This window comes from Lepidochelys olivacea (genome assembly GCF_965140295.1).
Source record: "Lepidochelys olivacea isolate rLepOli2 genome assembly, chromosome: 3".
Classification (NCBI taxonomy): Eukaryota; Metazoa; Chordata; order Testudines; family Cheloniidae; genus Lepidochelys; species Lepidochelys olivacea.
In genome coordinates, this window is record NC_140413.1 from 196,055,657 (window position 1) to 196,071,151 (window position 15,495).

At 37.5% G+C, this 15,495-nt stretch overlaps 1 protein-coding gene across 6 annotated transcripts in view; it reads right to left on the minus strand.

Moving 5' to 3' along the window:
- Positions 1 to 262: 262 nt before the first annotated feature.
- Positions 263 to 15,495, minus strand: part of AFTPH (aftiphilin) — a 57,917-nt gene continuing 42,684 nt past the window's right edge. For 4 of the 6 annotated variants that reach the window (XM_084624666.1, XM_084624664.1, XM_084624667.1 and 1 more), the window contains 4 exons: positions 12,711 to 12,771; positions 11,013 to 11,096; positions 5,678 to 5,801; positions 263 to 1,355 (listed from right to left, as the gene is read on the minus strand). In XM_084624666.1, coding sequence (XP_084480792.1) covers positions 1,211 to 1,355; positions 5,678 to 5,801; positions 11,013 to 11,096; positions 12,711 to 12,771 — 414 coding nt within the window. In that variant the 3' untranslated portion in view covers positions 263 to 1,210. The remainder of the gene's footprint in view (positions 1,356 to 5,677; positions 5,802 to 11,012; positions 11,097 to 12,710; positions 12,772 to 15,495) is intronic. The other 2 variants (XM_084624668.1, XR_014711061.1) reach the window with 2 other exon arrangements.

Below are 15,495 nucleotides of genomic sequence, written 5' to 3' on the forward strand. Positions count from 1 at the left end.
CATGCCACAATGCCCTAACAGAGAGCAAGTTTCTGTCAGAAGAAAATAACTGACTCAATTCAGAGGCTGGACACAATGAAACCATGCCTCGCTTTTCCTTGTGTAGGACCCAAGAAAGTGTGTTGTGGGCCTGGTACAGCCCAGAGGGAAGTTTTATTGTATGTTCTCCTAGTACAGCATATTTAATTGTCCCTTAGCATTATAAAAAAACAAGTAAGCATATGTGACAAACTCTGCATAAAAAGATCTCAGACTATACACATCTTTTAAATTATTTTATTTTGTGTAAGCTAAAAGGAAATTTACACACTTAAATTTCAAAAGACCTTGGGCATGCACATTGACCTTGTTAGAGGTTCTTCTACATAGCTTTATTTTTCCATAGGAATTTCCCCAACATTTACAACCCATAGTTTTTACTGTATATACAGCCTAAACCATAGCAATCTATGATTATGTCATTTTACACTGTGCAAAATCAAACATAGGAATAGTGGTACAACAAACAAAAACCGTAACAGGTAAATCTCATTGTAAGACATTCATAGTTTTGGTCCTTTTCCAAATCAAACTGATTAAAATGTAGACAGTGATCCATAATTTAACACAAAAAGGTACTGACAATATACCTTTCAAAAGGCTATATAGTGTTTTAGCCATATTGTTAAAGTTTGCAGAGAGAAAAAAACAAAAAAATTTAGGTTGATCAAACAGAAGGAACTGCCTGTTTTAAAGAAACGGTTGAAAAACCCCCACAAAAAAACCCCAAACAAAAAACCATGTGACCTTTTAGACTTTTTCAGTTAAAATGAAATATTTTAATGTATGCAGAAAAGAAATAAGACACTTGATACAATCTGAAAACACTGAAAGGGGATTTCACAGAGAGTGAAGATTGGATTTTTTTTTTTTTAATTTTTAAAGTTTTGTAAGAAGGACACCAGTGTATTTCACAAAGACAGAAATGTATACATCCCAGCACAACAAAAAGAATAAATCTTCAAAAAGATTCACCCCCAATTATTTACACTTTTTTCTAATATAAATTTAGATTCCAGTATGTAAATAAATATACATTACTATGTATACCTTTCTAGTGCTGCTTACCAACAAATCATCTGAACTTGAAGTTTTTAATTAAAGCAAGATTGCTTTTTATGACCCAGAGGGAAAAAAAAAAAATCAATAGAAAGTGTCCAATTCACATCACTTAGTCTACCTTTTCTTGGCAGCGTGTTGAAGGTGTTAATGTGGCTGGGAACATCAACACCTTGGCATGCATGAAAGTTAAGTCAGGAAGGCTAGAAATCACCTTGGCAGCCTCTTCACTAAGATGTTCTTCCTTTTTAGGCTTCCTGTTAAGAGGAGAAAGAGAAATGCATCAATCCATTACTTGACAATCCTGGAGAAAGAGCCACTGATTGAGGTAAGACCACTTCTGTAAAGGGATACAAATTATATCCTGCCTACTTGCAACACTCAGATGTTAAATTTTTTTGCAAGTTCCGATGCACCATCATGGGATTGTTCACTTTATGTGAGAAATAATTGTAACTTTAGCCTCCGGGTAAGATAGCAGGAGTACTATTATTAACATACAGAGAAATCTTTCAGTCCAAACCAGGAACATCTGAAAGGAGGCTTGGAGGCCTGCTAGATGCAATCCAGCTACATAATTAGTGGCTGCACCCAATAACAACCCAAAATATTTTACCAAGTCCTTTTTCTGTAGGACTCTCCATTTTAGCTTGTTTATCTTCAAGTTTAATATACCAATACGTAAGGAACTATTTTGTCAATTCCCCCCACCCCCCTTTTGAGGAAGTAACTGTATAATTGTGAGCAACCGGGCTGTGGATGAAAATGGTGCTATTTCACACAAATGAGGGTGCCTTGAGGAAGTCACTTGACATTTCCACAACACGTTTCTAAACCTTCAGTTTACCCATCTCACTTGTTCCCCCACAGATCTTGGGTTCAAACAAATTTCAGAAGAAAAGGGATATTCAGAATGTTTCTTTTTCAGAGGGGATGGGATTAATTTTAAAAAAAAAACCTAGCAGCTGATCTCTGCTAATTATTAAATTCAGATTTAATAGATGAATTTCAGTTGCAAAATTAAATTAAGACGGGAAACTTCAGGTCCCACCTGCTCCAAACCAGCCTTCATCCGTGAACTCAGGATTAACCACAATCTAAGGTCCCTTTTTTTTCTTCCACAAGCTCCTGAAGCTTCCTCTCATAGCCACCAGCACCAGGAGCCAGGGAACAGGATAAAGGGAAGGCCTGCCAACCCACACCTTACTCTCCACCACATCTACCAATCTGGGGCATCAAGCTCCAGCAGCCCTAAGTTACTCGCAACGTATGTTGGTTGGATCAGCACATGCAGCTTCTGTGGCATGCCATAAAAACCCTCAAACACCAGACCAGAAGTTATAACCTCCTCATGTCACCATAATCAATATTTGGATTTGATACTAACTTCCATTTAAATCACAACCCCTTACCTGTAGCTGGCCTACCTCATTCCCCTCTGCCTATGCCTCTTCATATACCTCTACTTTTCCTCATCTTTATCCTCATCCTTTTCATATACATCCTCCCATGTCCTCATCTTCACCTTCTTGCCTCCAAAATTACTTCCACCACCTTTGTTTCCTTGCTTTTCCCACATTATCAATCCCCCCCTTCAAAAACTTGAAACAATCTACAAAATAATGCTAAAGCAACGTGGGTATTATTAAAGCTACTGCACGGCCATGCTACTCCATTTTTTTGCACTCTGATGTCCCTTTTTAGTCTCTATCTATGCTTAAAAATCAGGAGGCTACTACTTGGGGTGACCTGTTTGCTTGCAAAGTTCCAACCATACTTTAGATGCAGAACCCAAAAACCCACAATCAAATATTACAATGTAGTATGCCGACAGACAATTCGTTTGAATAAAAGACTTTCTACCACTTTGTAAAAACTGAACTGACATTTTTAAAAGCCTGCCAGGCAAACAAATACAAATCTAGAGAGAGAGACTTACTAGAGTAAACAAAGACATTTCTGAGCACTACATGTACCTTGGAGTTTGCAAGCTTTTCTGTGAGTTTTCAGCTGCTTTTATTAAAATATTTGTAAAACCACTCTACAGTTATAATGAAGTGAGCATTGTTCTCTTACATGTGAAGACTAAAAATTTTACTTTTCTGTTCAGTGCTTTCAGACCGTTTTGAGGTAAAAATTTTCAAAAAAAGTTACTGTATTTCCAAGAAGATGCTAGATTTTCAGTCCTGCTATATATAGTACTGTTAAACAGTGAAGCTGAAATCAGATAAACCAAGACAGCTCTGAGGTTTAGGGCTCCCCCTAATGGTTTGCAGTTGAAATTTTATCACTGTCAGTAAAAGAAAAGGAGGACTTGTGGCACCTTAGAGACTAAAAAATTTATTTGAGCATAAGCTTTCATGAGCTTATGCTCAAATAAATTTGTTAGTCTCTAAGGTGCCACGAGTACTCCTTTTCTTTTTGCAGATACAGACTAACACGGCTGCTACTCTGATCACTGTCACTATAAGTCAGTGGTGGGCAACCTGTGGCCCGTCAGGGTAATCCACTGGTAGGCCACGAGACAGTTTGTTTACATTTGCACAGCTGCCTGCAGCTCCCAGTGGCTGTGGTTCGCCATTCCCGGCCAATGGGAGCTGCGAGTAGTGGCGGCCAGCACATCCCTGCAGCCTCCGCTACTTCCCGCAGCTCCCATTGGCTGGGAACGGCGAACTGCGGCTATTGGGAGCTGTAGGCAGCCGTGCAAATGTAAACAAACTGTCTGGCAGCCTGCCAGCGGATTATCCTGACGGGCCGCAGGTTGCCTACCACTGCTGTAAGTTCTTTTTGAACATCAGCTTCTGGTATTTTCACACTGTGGGGAAACAATAAAAACATATTCCACAGACTCAGAAAAAACACTCTGTAGCGAGTGCTTTCAACATCTAGCATGTGGTGTTTAAAAAACCCTAGTCTAAACATAATCATCATAAAGTATTAAACTGCAATACCATTCATATCATAGCATAATTCTACAATAAATGTCATATTAAGTGGAAGCACAGAATAAAAGTTCTTTTCTTTGCAAATAATATAAATTAGTAGAAAAAGTTATTCAGAATGTTGCTTACTTAGTATGTGTTACTGCCTTTTTAAACTTAATATGTTTAACACAGTGCTTCTCAAGCTTACTTGATCGGGTCCCCCTTTGCGTCTGTGGTCGTTTACGCTTCCCCCCAAGTACATAGACCACTACCACCCAGCTCTGAAGGCAGAGTGGAGCAGCAGCAGCTGGCTGGACGCCCAGCACTGAAGGCAGCAAACACCAGAAGCAGCAAGAAGTAAGGTGGCAATGTGAAAAGTTATAGGTCATCACTTTTCACAGCAGACTTAGCACCCCATTGCCACCCTTACTTCTGCACTGCTGCTGCCCCCCGGAGCCCAGGCTGCCTCTTGGTGAGGGACTGGGGTGGGAGGGAGAGGAGAGACTGAGCTGTCTCCTGGTGAGGGATTGGGTAGAGGGAAAGTCCAAGCCTCCTCCCAGTGAGGGGATTGGGGGCAGTGAGGAGATCCTGAGCCGGGGTGATGGGGCTTTGGCTGTCCCCTTTATCCCAGCTCTTGAGTGTGCACAGCCCTTCTGCATAAGCCCCAGCCATCCAGGGCTGACAGACAGAGCTCTTAAAAAACAAAAACAAAAAAAACCAAAAAAACCCACACATCCGCATACAGCTCACGTGTCCCTTGACCATTCCTGTGCCTTCCCTTGGGAAGGCCCCTCATAGTTTGAGAACCGCTGGTTTAATTTGAATTTTAGATAGCAATGGGATATCTCTGGACAGCGCTAGGATACACAATCACTGAATAAGCCATGAAAATGTGAACTAGTTCTTATGAATAAGGACTGCTTGTTCTGCTCTAATGTGATACACAAGTCTTCAGGGATACATATGTAATTGAAAGGTTCTGATTTAGGTTGTGCATAAAGAAAAAGCAATGTCCATGAAGCACATGCATATTGTGAAGTACATGCTTATTCCTAAATACACCGCTTTTGGCAGTTGCTGTGGAGTGTTCCACAGATAAAGCTGGTTTTTAATGTGCAGTTTGTCCCCTTGCACCCACTTCTCTCGCTTGACAACTTCCCTAGCTAGAAAGCAAGTACAACTCTCCACATTGTGGATTAAGTAGAGTAAGCACAACAAAAATGAGCTTCTCCCACAATGACCTGTTAGAGCCAACTTGTCTAAATCAATGTGAAACCTAACTAGTAAGCGCTATAGTTAACTTTCTGTCGGGACTCACTTTATCCTCTCATTTTTAGCAGCCAATGATTTTCCTGAGAGATTCTCCTTTTCTGGTCCGGCCTTGCTTGGTATCTTTACAAATAATTAAATTCTGATAGAGAAAATTAATATGCACACACTAACTCTTTAATGAGTCTCCTGATTTGATTACATCATCATCAAAATAGGAGGAAATCTGTGATGATGTTGTGATGTGGACTAATCTTCATTAATGTATTTACTAACATAAAATGTGTTTCATTCAAGGACTTAGAATCTAAAGGCACGGCCACTCATTTCTCAGCCACTGACCAATCCTTAATTTTCAAAGTTCTTAACTGGTCACCATGATTTACCTTGTAGATGTGCTTGCCTTCTCTACTGTGGACATGAGCCTTGCGAATGCATCGGTCACTTTGCTGCTTGCATTGGAGGTTTCCAGTTTTGAAGTTGTCAACTCATACAACTCTGGATCCACACCTTATAGTATAAAATAATAATCAGTGATGGTGGGATGCAAATACGTCATAATTAGTCAGACCAAGATGCTAAAGGCTTCATTTTCTGTAAACATCTGAGTAATTTAAAAATGTCAACAAAATACTGTAAGAGAACATGACAGAACTTGTCAGTGTTTCCACACCTCTCCTTAACCCCTTTCAGTGGCTTACAACTGCACTAGAAAAATGTATATACAAGTGGACTTACATTTGGCATACAAGGTCTCAGCCTATGGGTAACCAACATTAAGATCTGGTTTGCCCATTAGAGTGCATCTCGCACAGCTAACATTTTTTTGGGGTGTAATATTTCACATTTATTCATTTTCACTTAACTAGTTTTTATTAAAAATAATTTAAGAAGTGATTGATTGGAACATGTCATCTTAGCTACCATTTAGAATTAGAAAAAATACAAAATCGAGTTTTAAAAATGAATGTTTCATAGTGACAATAAATCAGTGGGCTTCAAATAAGATATTATGTAGTGTATTGCACAAACATTATTAAAACACATGAAACCATATTAAGTAATAAGAACTTGGCTGAAAATTGATGGAAGTGAGGAAGATCAATCATTCTTAACTCCACTTCACTGGGTCTACAGTACAAATTGTAAAGTAGCATAGATTTATAATTATACCTAAATCCTTGACCCACTGTATTTTCTCCTCTCTCTCATGTTTACAGCGCACCAATTATTAAGTAACTGGATTCTTCAGTCTTAATTTTTCATCTTTTATCATCTTAAGCCATACCTGTTTTGACATTGTCCCTTGAATGAATTTTAGATTCTAATAGCAAGCCATTAATCCCAAAGAATAAAAATACAAACAAGCCTTCTATGAAATGCAGTAACAAAATACAAAAAAACCCAGCACAGATTTGGGCAAAAACAGTGTTCACTTTACATTTATTTTTTATTACAAATATTTGAACTGTAAAAAAATTTTTTTTTTCAATTCACCTCACACAAGTACTGTAGTGCAATCTCTTTATCATGAAAGTTGAACTTACAAATGTAGAATTATGTACAAAAAACCCTGCATTCAAAAACAAAACAGTGTTAAACTTTAGAGCCTACAATCCACTCAGTCCTACTTCTTGGTCAGCCAATCACTCAACAAACAAGGCTGGTTACAATTTGCAGGAAATAATGTTGCCTGCTTCTTGGTTACAATGTCACCTGAAAGCGAGAATAGGCGTTCGCATGGCACTGTTGTAGCTGGCAATGCAAGATATTTACGTGCCAGATGCGCTAAAGATTCATATGTCCCTTCATGCTTCAACCACCATTCCAGAGGACATGCTTCCATGCTGATGATGGGTTCTGCTTGATAACGGTCCAAAGCAGCGCGGACTGACGCATGTTCATTTTCATCATCTGAGTCAGATGCCACCAGCAGAAGGTTGATTTTTTTGTTTGGGTTCTGTAGTTTCCGCATTGGAGTGTTGCTCTTTTAAAGACTTCTAAAAGCATGCTCCCACCTCGCCTCTCTCAGATTTTGAACGGCACTTCAGATTCTTAAACCTTGTGTCGAGTGCTGTAGCTATATTTAGAAATCTCACATCGATACCTTCTTTGCATTTTGTCAAATCTGCTGTGAAAGTGTTCTTAAAACGAACATGTGCTGGGTTGTCATCTGCAACTGCTATAACATGAAATATATGCAGAATGCGGGTAAAACAGAGCAGGAGACATACAATTCTCCCCCAAGGAGTACAGTCACAAACTTAATTGATGGATTATTTTTTTAACGAGCATCATCAGCATGGAAGCATGTCCTTTGCAATGGTGGCCAAAGCATGAAGGGGCATACGAATATTTAGCATATCTGGCATGTAAATACCTTGCTGGTTACAAAAGTGCCCTGCGGATGCCTGTTCTCACTTTCAGGTGACATTGTAAATAAGAAGCAGGCAGCATTATCTCTGGACAATGTAAACAAACTTGTTTGTCTTAGCGATTGGCAGAACAAGAAGTAGGACTGAGTGGATGTGCAGGCTCTAAAGTTTTACACTGTTTTGTTTTTGAGTGCAGTTATCTAACCAGAAAAAATCTGCATTTGTAAGTTTCTCTTTCACAATAAAGAGATTGCACTTCAGTACTTGTCTGAGGTGAACTGAAAAAATACTATTTATTTTGTTTATCATTTTTACAGTGCATATATTTGTAATAAAAAAATAATATAACGTGAGCACTGTGCACTTTGTATTCTGTGTTGCAACTGAAATCAATATTGAAAATGTTGAAAAATATCCAAAAATATCTAATAAATTTCAATTGGTATTCTATTGTTATAAGTGCAATTAATTGAAAAATATCCAAAAATATCTAATAAATTTCAATTGGTATTCTATTGTTATAAGTGCAATTAATTGAAATTAATGTTTTTAATCGAGATTAAATTTTTTTGTTAATCGCGTGAGTTAACTGTGATTGACAACTCTATAAACAATCTAAAAATATTAACCGTTATAAACGGATTGCAATGTTAGATATTAGCTAATGTCTGGGCATGGTTTAGAAATGCTCTACACTCACCAAACTTCAAAACCTCACCAGTTAAAACCCAGCTATGCCTGTTACTCCTCCAATTCCATTTTGTAACTAACAGCCATAACCTCGGTGCAAGTGGATGAGATTAACTGCCCTCAATTGCATCTTGCATAAACTCCTCACTGCTGGGTCATTAATGGCCAGGAAGTGGCTGGCATATCAATCACTGGAATAAACTAAACAGTCTTGAGATGTGCTTAATAAATTAAACTGATGACAAAGTAATTGAAACTGATAATCCCTTGGTTAAACCAAAGAGGGGGGTGGAGGGAAGTGTTTGCCTTTGATACTTTTTTCACTAGAAAGAAACTAGTCAACATGTACTTGTTTTTCCAAATTCTCATAAAGTGAGGTCTTAGCCAGATTTACATACAACATAGGAAAATGCGCCAAGTTAGAGACCAGTATACCATGCATTTTAAACAGTATCAGATGTTTACAGAACTCAGAAACGATCAGAAAACACCCAACTCCATTGAATGTCCACTTCTAGTAGGGGGAGTGACTTGCAAAAGCTTTTGAGATCCCATTAAGGTGTAAATAGTAAAGCTACAATTTTTTTTTAAAAATGTGATCAGAGCGAGCCCTTTGGTATGCAGCTCTGTGACATATATAGAAGGTTGCAACTAACAAGTTATATCATTTATCAACTAAAAAACAAGTATTATTGCATTCACTTGCATCACAGTACAATTTTTGAAGTTACTGCTCAATTGATTGTGCTACTTGGTAGCTCCTACTGAATTATGTGTTTGCATAGCACAATGAAGAAAAGTGCTGTATATACAGCATAACAGATGTATAAATTAGACATGGTAGTCCCCTTAATTTATTGTTAACATTCACTTTATCGATAAAGTTATTTTGGATACAGATGAGACAGCACTGAGGGGAGTCTAGGCTATATTTAATCACCAAAAAGTGCTGAAGTAATCTTCGACTGCTGACATCAATTTTGTTTTTTTAACAAATAATTGGCTACTTGTCTCAAAAATAAGTCAAATGGATTTTTTTTAAATAAAAACTTGCATCTTCTATATTCCTTTTAAATGATCAGAGAATGGTTGTGGGCAGCACTACAAAACCTTAATGAGATTATTTGAGAAACGTTAGCCAACCAAATTCTACATATAGCTCCTAAACAAAGTTAAACACAAAACATACACAGAGCTGTAAGCTAGGAAACAAATGACTTTCCCAGAAACAAGTCAGGAAAATACTGCAGACAATGGCGATATAGCATACCAGGGAAGGTGGTAATACCTGCAGTTGCTTGATACATTTGTAAACAAAAAAAACCAACCAAAACCCAAAAAGCAATAAAATGCCACCAAAGCATCACTGTAGTAATCACTTCAAGTGTCCACAACAGCAGGATAATGAGAATGTATATTACCATTCATCTTCTAAAATATCTACTGGTGATATTTATGGATTTAACTGATGGATTTAAATTTAGCTATTATAAAAATCTCTCTGAAGGAATTATGCAAATGACAAAGCATGCCCTAAATTTCTCTATTTTGGCTCCCAGCACCTCTATGGCAAACCCATTATCACATTATTCCAACACCTCTGCACAACGCTTATATTATTTGGCTCCTGGAGTGGGGGTTGGAGTGAATTTGAGTGCAATTAAGAGTAAAGTTAAAAACCAAAAAATTCAGAACAGAGGGAAGTTGTTCCTTAATTTAAAGTGAAATACAGCAATGGTCACAAAATGAAGAAATAAATGCATTTTGCAGGAATTTAAATATAAATTTCAAGCATAAAAAACTTAAAATCCTAGACATAGGTTTTCACAAGCTCACAAAAATATTTAAAGCATGTCAAAACCACATTAAACAAAATGTAACCATGATACAAATATGAATTCAGTTGTTTTCCCATTTTATTCAAAGTAGAAAGTGACACGTACTTTTGTCCCTTATCAAGAGAATGAACCATAAAGCATGGCTGAAACTGCTTTTCTTTTATAGTCAATGATCTAATATTTGTTGAGCTTTCAGCGTCCTAGAAACATGGAACTGCTTGTTTTCAACTACGAATATTAAAAACACTTATTTTATCATGGCATTTGAACTAACGGTCAAAGAACAAAATTACAATTTTTAGATAGCCACGTGTGTTAGCTATGCCCAATCTCTCAATACTTAAATATATAGTTCACACATTCAGCAAGTTACTATATATACACATACCTATATTAATTTCAATAATCAACTGTATTGCAATAGTCTTTTGTTTGAAAAGAGGGAAGGCGTCTCACCTTTTTATACTATACAGTATTTATATTTTGTTCTAACTGCTTTACATGAATTATTCTGACAAGCTAGCTTTCAAAATTTGTCATTTGAAACAGTGGGAAAGTTTTACATATCTGATGTTTAAGAATGTAAGAGCCATTCACTCCTTAAATGTGCATTAGTAGAGAGCTGACAGTACCTTTTTAATACTTAGCACGTAATACAAATGTCAGAGAATAGCATACAGATTTTAAAAAAGGTACTAGAAAGACATTTTTGAGAAATACAGTATGGAAGATCCTTGTTTATAGGAAAGTCAAGTGATGTGCTCATGCTTTTAGTAAATTGTTTCAGACCGTGTTTGTGGTTTTAACACTCCGCTGACCTGGCATTGTGGTCGTGCTGCTAGAGCTACTGTCATCCACGGGCCCAAAGAAATCAAGGTTCAGAAGAGTGGAACCTCCACTAGCTTGAAATTCAGTGACCATGTTGGTAGGCAGCCATATAGAAGGTAAGCCAAGGGAGGGGTTTATGTGTAAAAAGGGGTAAGACACACACTTGAACATGCAAGTTATAATTAGTACTCATTACACAATTTAAAAATTGACATAAAACAAGGCTTACAATATTAGTTTGTAATTTCTAAAGAGGTTAACAACTTAATTCAATGTACATTTTCTCATGTACAATGCAGCAAATAATTCAACACTAGTAACTTTATAAGTAGAAAGAAAGATAGATTTATTTCAGTCTAAAAATGGAGTAGAACCAGCAAGAGAGATCTGCCCAATTAAAGGGAAACAATTCTTAGGCCAATCCGTTGGAGGAGGAGAATGGTTTAAATGTCAAAGAAAACAAACCATTCTTCAAGCATGAAGATGTAACTGACCTTCCAATTAAAGCACAGGATTGAAAACTGGACAAGTTGTATTAGCTAGTTTTACGTTATGAACTGTCAATATCAGCTTAAAACAATGTAAATACATCATAATGAATGCCATGATTACATCCAGCTTCTGAAGTGGTAAGTTACACTGTTCCCCTTTAACACTGAAGCAGAAATCAAACAGGATACATTTTGAAGAAATTGCTTGTTAAAAGAAAGCAGGATGATTTGACTGAAGTAATAAGACACCGGACAACAGCAAAAGGGCCCATCCAGGCTTTCCTTCATCACCATGGTACTGATATCCAAGCTGTTACTTTCCACAGATCCTGGGAACAACACTACTAGATAGCACTGGTGTAGTAACAGATGTAATTTATTTTAGCTCATTTTTTAGCAACTCGTGCATTAGGAAATAATTGTTGCTAGCAGAAACCTCATGTTCTTTACAGGTTTCTAACCTGCCACCCAACAAGTTTATTAAACTTGTCACTTTTCCTTCTCCTCCAGCTTACATTTAAGGTACACAGTTAGTGTGACAACTCACTTCCCCATTAAAAAAATTATATAAAATTCTTTTACGTGAATTTTTAACTATGTAGACGACTATGTTTGTTAAAGTATGTAGCTACCTCTTTAATAATTTAACATCTTTAGATTCTGAGTTTAAGCAAAAGTGATTACGCATTAAGTTATACATTTTCCATTTTAATATATAAAATACTTGTAATCTGAAAACTTCCAGGTTAAGAAATCTCTTTTGCAAACAGTTTTTGGTTAAACAATTGTGCTTTGAAGTAGCCACTATTCACTTAATTTTGCCATTCATAAGGGAGTCTAAACAGATAATTGTGTATTGGGAAAAATACATGTTTAAAAGTAAAACATGTCAATCCAAAATCCTAAACTATTCAGATCTTCATTATAATATGAAAATATATAATGAGGTGTTAATATTGCCACTGTGTGTTCAGCATAAATGCAGGAAAATAAAATATTACCTAGTTCTTAGTGTTTTAAGATTATAGATTGCTTTATTTGTGGCAGATCTAACCAGAAAGAAAGCCTGAATTTCCAAAGTTAAGAGTAAGAAATAATATATATTAGAAAAAAAAAATCAGCAGAGAGATGTTTGTCTGAACTTTGTAGCTTTCTTAACTCTAGCTCTGGTGCTAGAGGCTCTACGGAGAGACGTACCATCTAAAGGGTTAGTAAGGCCACTGCTACTCCAGTCAAACTGGACAGGTGGTAGAGATTCCTAGAGTTGAAAAGTCAGAAATCAGATTTTATAGTCAGTTCAGGTTATAACAATGTAAAATGTTTCACACAAATATTTTTTTGCACCTAAATATTAAGGGGACAATTGAACATAAGACAAATATTTTTACCTTCAGATGTTGTGAGCTGCAAATTTTCTTAATACACTTATAAAAAAATCTGAAGTCTACCTCAAAGTCTGGTTCAATTATGAATCAAACAGATCAGATACTCTCCCTAGCCCCAACAGGTTTTTCTTAAATTAACTAAATTATGGCGACAAAAACAAAAACATTAATACAGCGTTAAAATTTAAGAAATTGCTACTCCAACTGGACACAGTGCAGTCTTTGTGCATGAAAGGTTGTGAACACACAGTTTAGCTTAGGTGGCTCTTTATTTTAAATATGAAGAGAATGTTCTGCACTTCTGTATGCTTTGGTATGATTATATCCAAAAACGAAAGTCACTCACCGTGAAGGAACCCATGTTTCCTTTCTAGACAGAGGTTCCCCCCAGCACACCCGGGGAGTATACTACACCCTGAAAAGGAAAGACTGCCTACAACGACCCTGTGATATATTATCCTGACCAATAAAGGCGAAGCTAAGTCCCAAACTTTCTGTCTGACGACAAAGAGACGGGGTGCCAGAACTTACACACACGCACAAAATCCAGGAGCAAGACTCAAAATAGAAAATGTGTCTCCTCCTAGGAGAGTATCCTTAGCTTTCCATTTCCTTTTCTTCAATCCTTCTGCACACCTAAGTAAGTTAAGCAAGATGCAGAGATCACATAGTATGAACAAGTAAGGGGGGGAAAGGAAGGATATAGTCAGCTTCCTGATAACTAGTGGCAACTTGTAGTGTAACTTGTAAATGGTTTGTATTCTGAGGACATCCACAGGAGCAGCATTACAAATACTTGGTATAGGTAGCCCTTGCTTGTTACATTTCTGCTCCCCAGTGAAATTAGCTTTTAGAAACAATGGGAAGGATCTGCCTGAACTATGTAAGTTTGGTACGTTGTATTTTGTTTGTTTCATTATACTTGAGTCAGGAGGAACAGTTGTAACTTTTGGTAATCAATATGGAATGTCTTACTGGAGTTAACCTATAAGAACCTGCAAGTAAAGTTTACGACACATTCTGACTATTTCAGCAAGAAGGGGGCTCTCTAAAGTTGGAACAACTTAATGTTGAAAGGTTGTGCAATTTCACCAAGTAGAGGGTCAGTACCAGCTCCATACAATAAAGGTAAATTTTAAGAAGCCTCTAGCTTCTTGAAAAATATTATTGGAAACCAAAAAATAGGAAGTGAATGGAAGTTCTGTATTTACTTATCATAAAAGCTTTACCTGGAGAAATCTTTTCTTCCTAATGCCTTTGCAATGTTTACAGTACTGATAAGTATGCTTTAAGCAGTCCCTCACAACCTGATGTCTAAGGATTTAATCACATCTCATTTTTATTCACTCTCAGTGAAAATACTAGCATTTGAAAATACTCCTATTAGTGGCAAAGAAAAATAATGGTGCCGATGCAGAACCTGCAGCTGGTACAGTTATGACAGTCATGCCCAGTATATTATGAGTAAGGCTATGATTTAATCATGAGTATTTTTAGTAAAAGTCATGGATAGGTAACAGGCAAAAAACAAAAAAAAATCACGGCCCCATGACCGGTCCATGACTTTCACTAAAAATACTCATGACTGAAACTCATTCTTCCATTGAGAGAAATGAGCTCAAATCCAGGCTTTAATCACAAGTGAAAACATGGATTAATGGTTTCCTACCAGACCCCATTTAGTCACACAATCACCCTGGAAACAGTTTGGAAGTCTCTGTTAAAGTATTTAGATTCAGGACCAGTGTTCCCTCTAATTTTTCCCACCCTCACCACATGAATTTTGTTATTTGCACCCATATGGAGGTGATGAGTCAAAATTCATGTGGTGAGGGTGTGGCCAAGGGGTTCAGAGTGTGGGAGGGGGTTCTGGGCTGGGGCAGAGAGTTAGGGTGCGGGGGGGAGAGGAGATGAGAGCTCCGGCTGGGGCGGGGGGTGGGCTTTGGGGTGCAGGCTGCCCTGGCGCTATGGTGGTGAGAGAGGACTCCCCCCAGCTCTCCCCCTGCAGCAGCACCTGGGCTGCGGGGGAGGGACACCTCTCCCTGCTGCGGCAGCTCCAGGGCTCGGGCCATGGGATAGGCGCCTCTCCCATAGCCCTGACAGGTCTGTGCTGGGACCCCATTTTCCCCAACAGTATGTTTTTACTCTAATGAGAAGTGCCAACAAAAAGTATGAGAAATCTGATTATAGGGGTAGGCTTTTTTCAGCCTTAGATTAGGACTCTAGGTTGGGGTTTAAAGATACAACTGAGTAGGTGCAATTGTCAGAGAATTATCCTTAGGTTTGCTAAGGAAGTGAGGAAGAGGAAATTGAAAAACCTAGTTTTATTGTGCAATATTTAGCTTTCTGGTTTAACAAATGAACAGTTTTTCAATTACATTCTAGAGCACTATAAATATAGTTTATTGCTGTTTCACTGTGTGGGAGCTTTTTTAATTCAAAAGATACTGTTTAAGATTTAAACATTTGTCCCCATACAAATAACCCACTTAAGAGATTAAGTCTGAACAGAAAGAATTCTTGCTGTCTTAAAGTTGCAAAACAAGCTGGCAATACAAATATAATGGCAACTTTTAAATGTTGCCACGAACAGCACT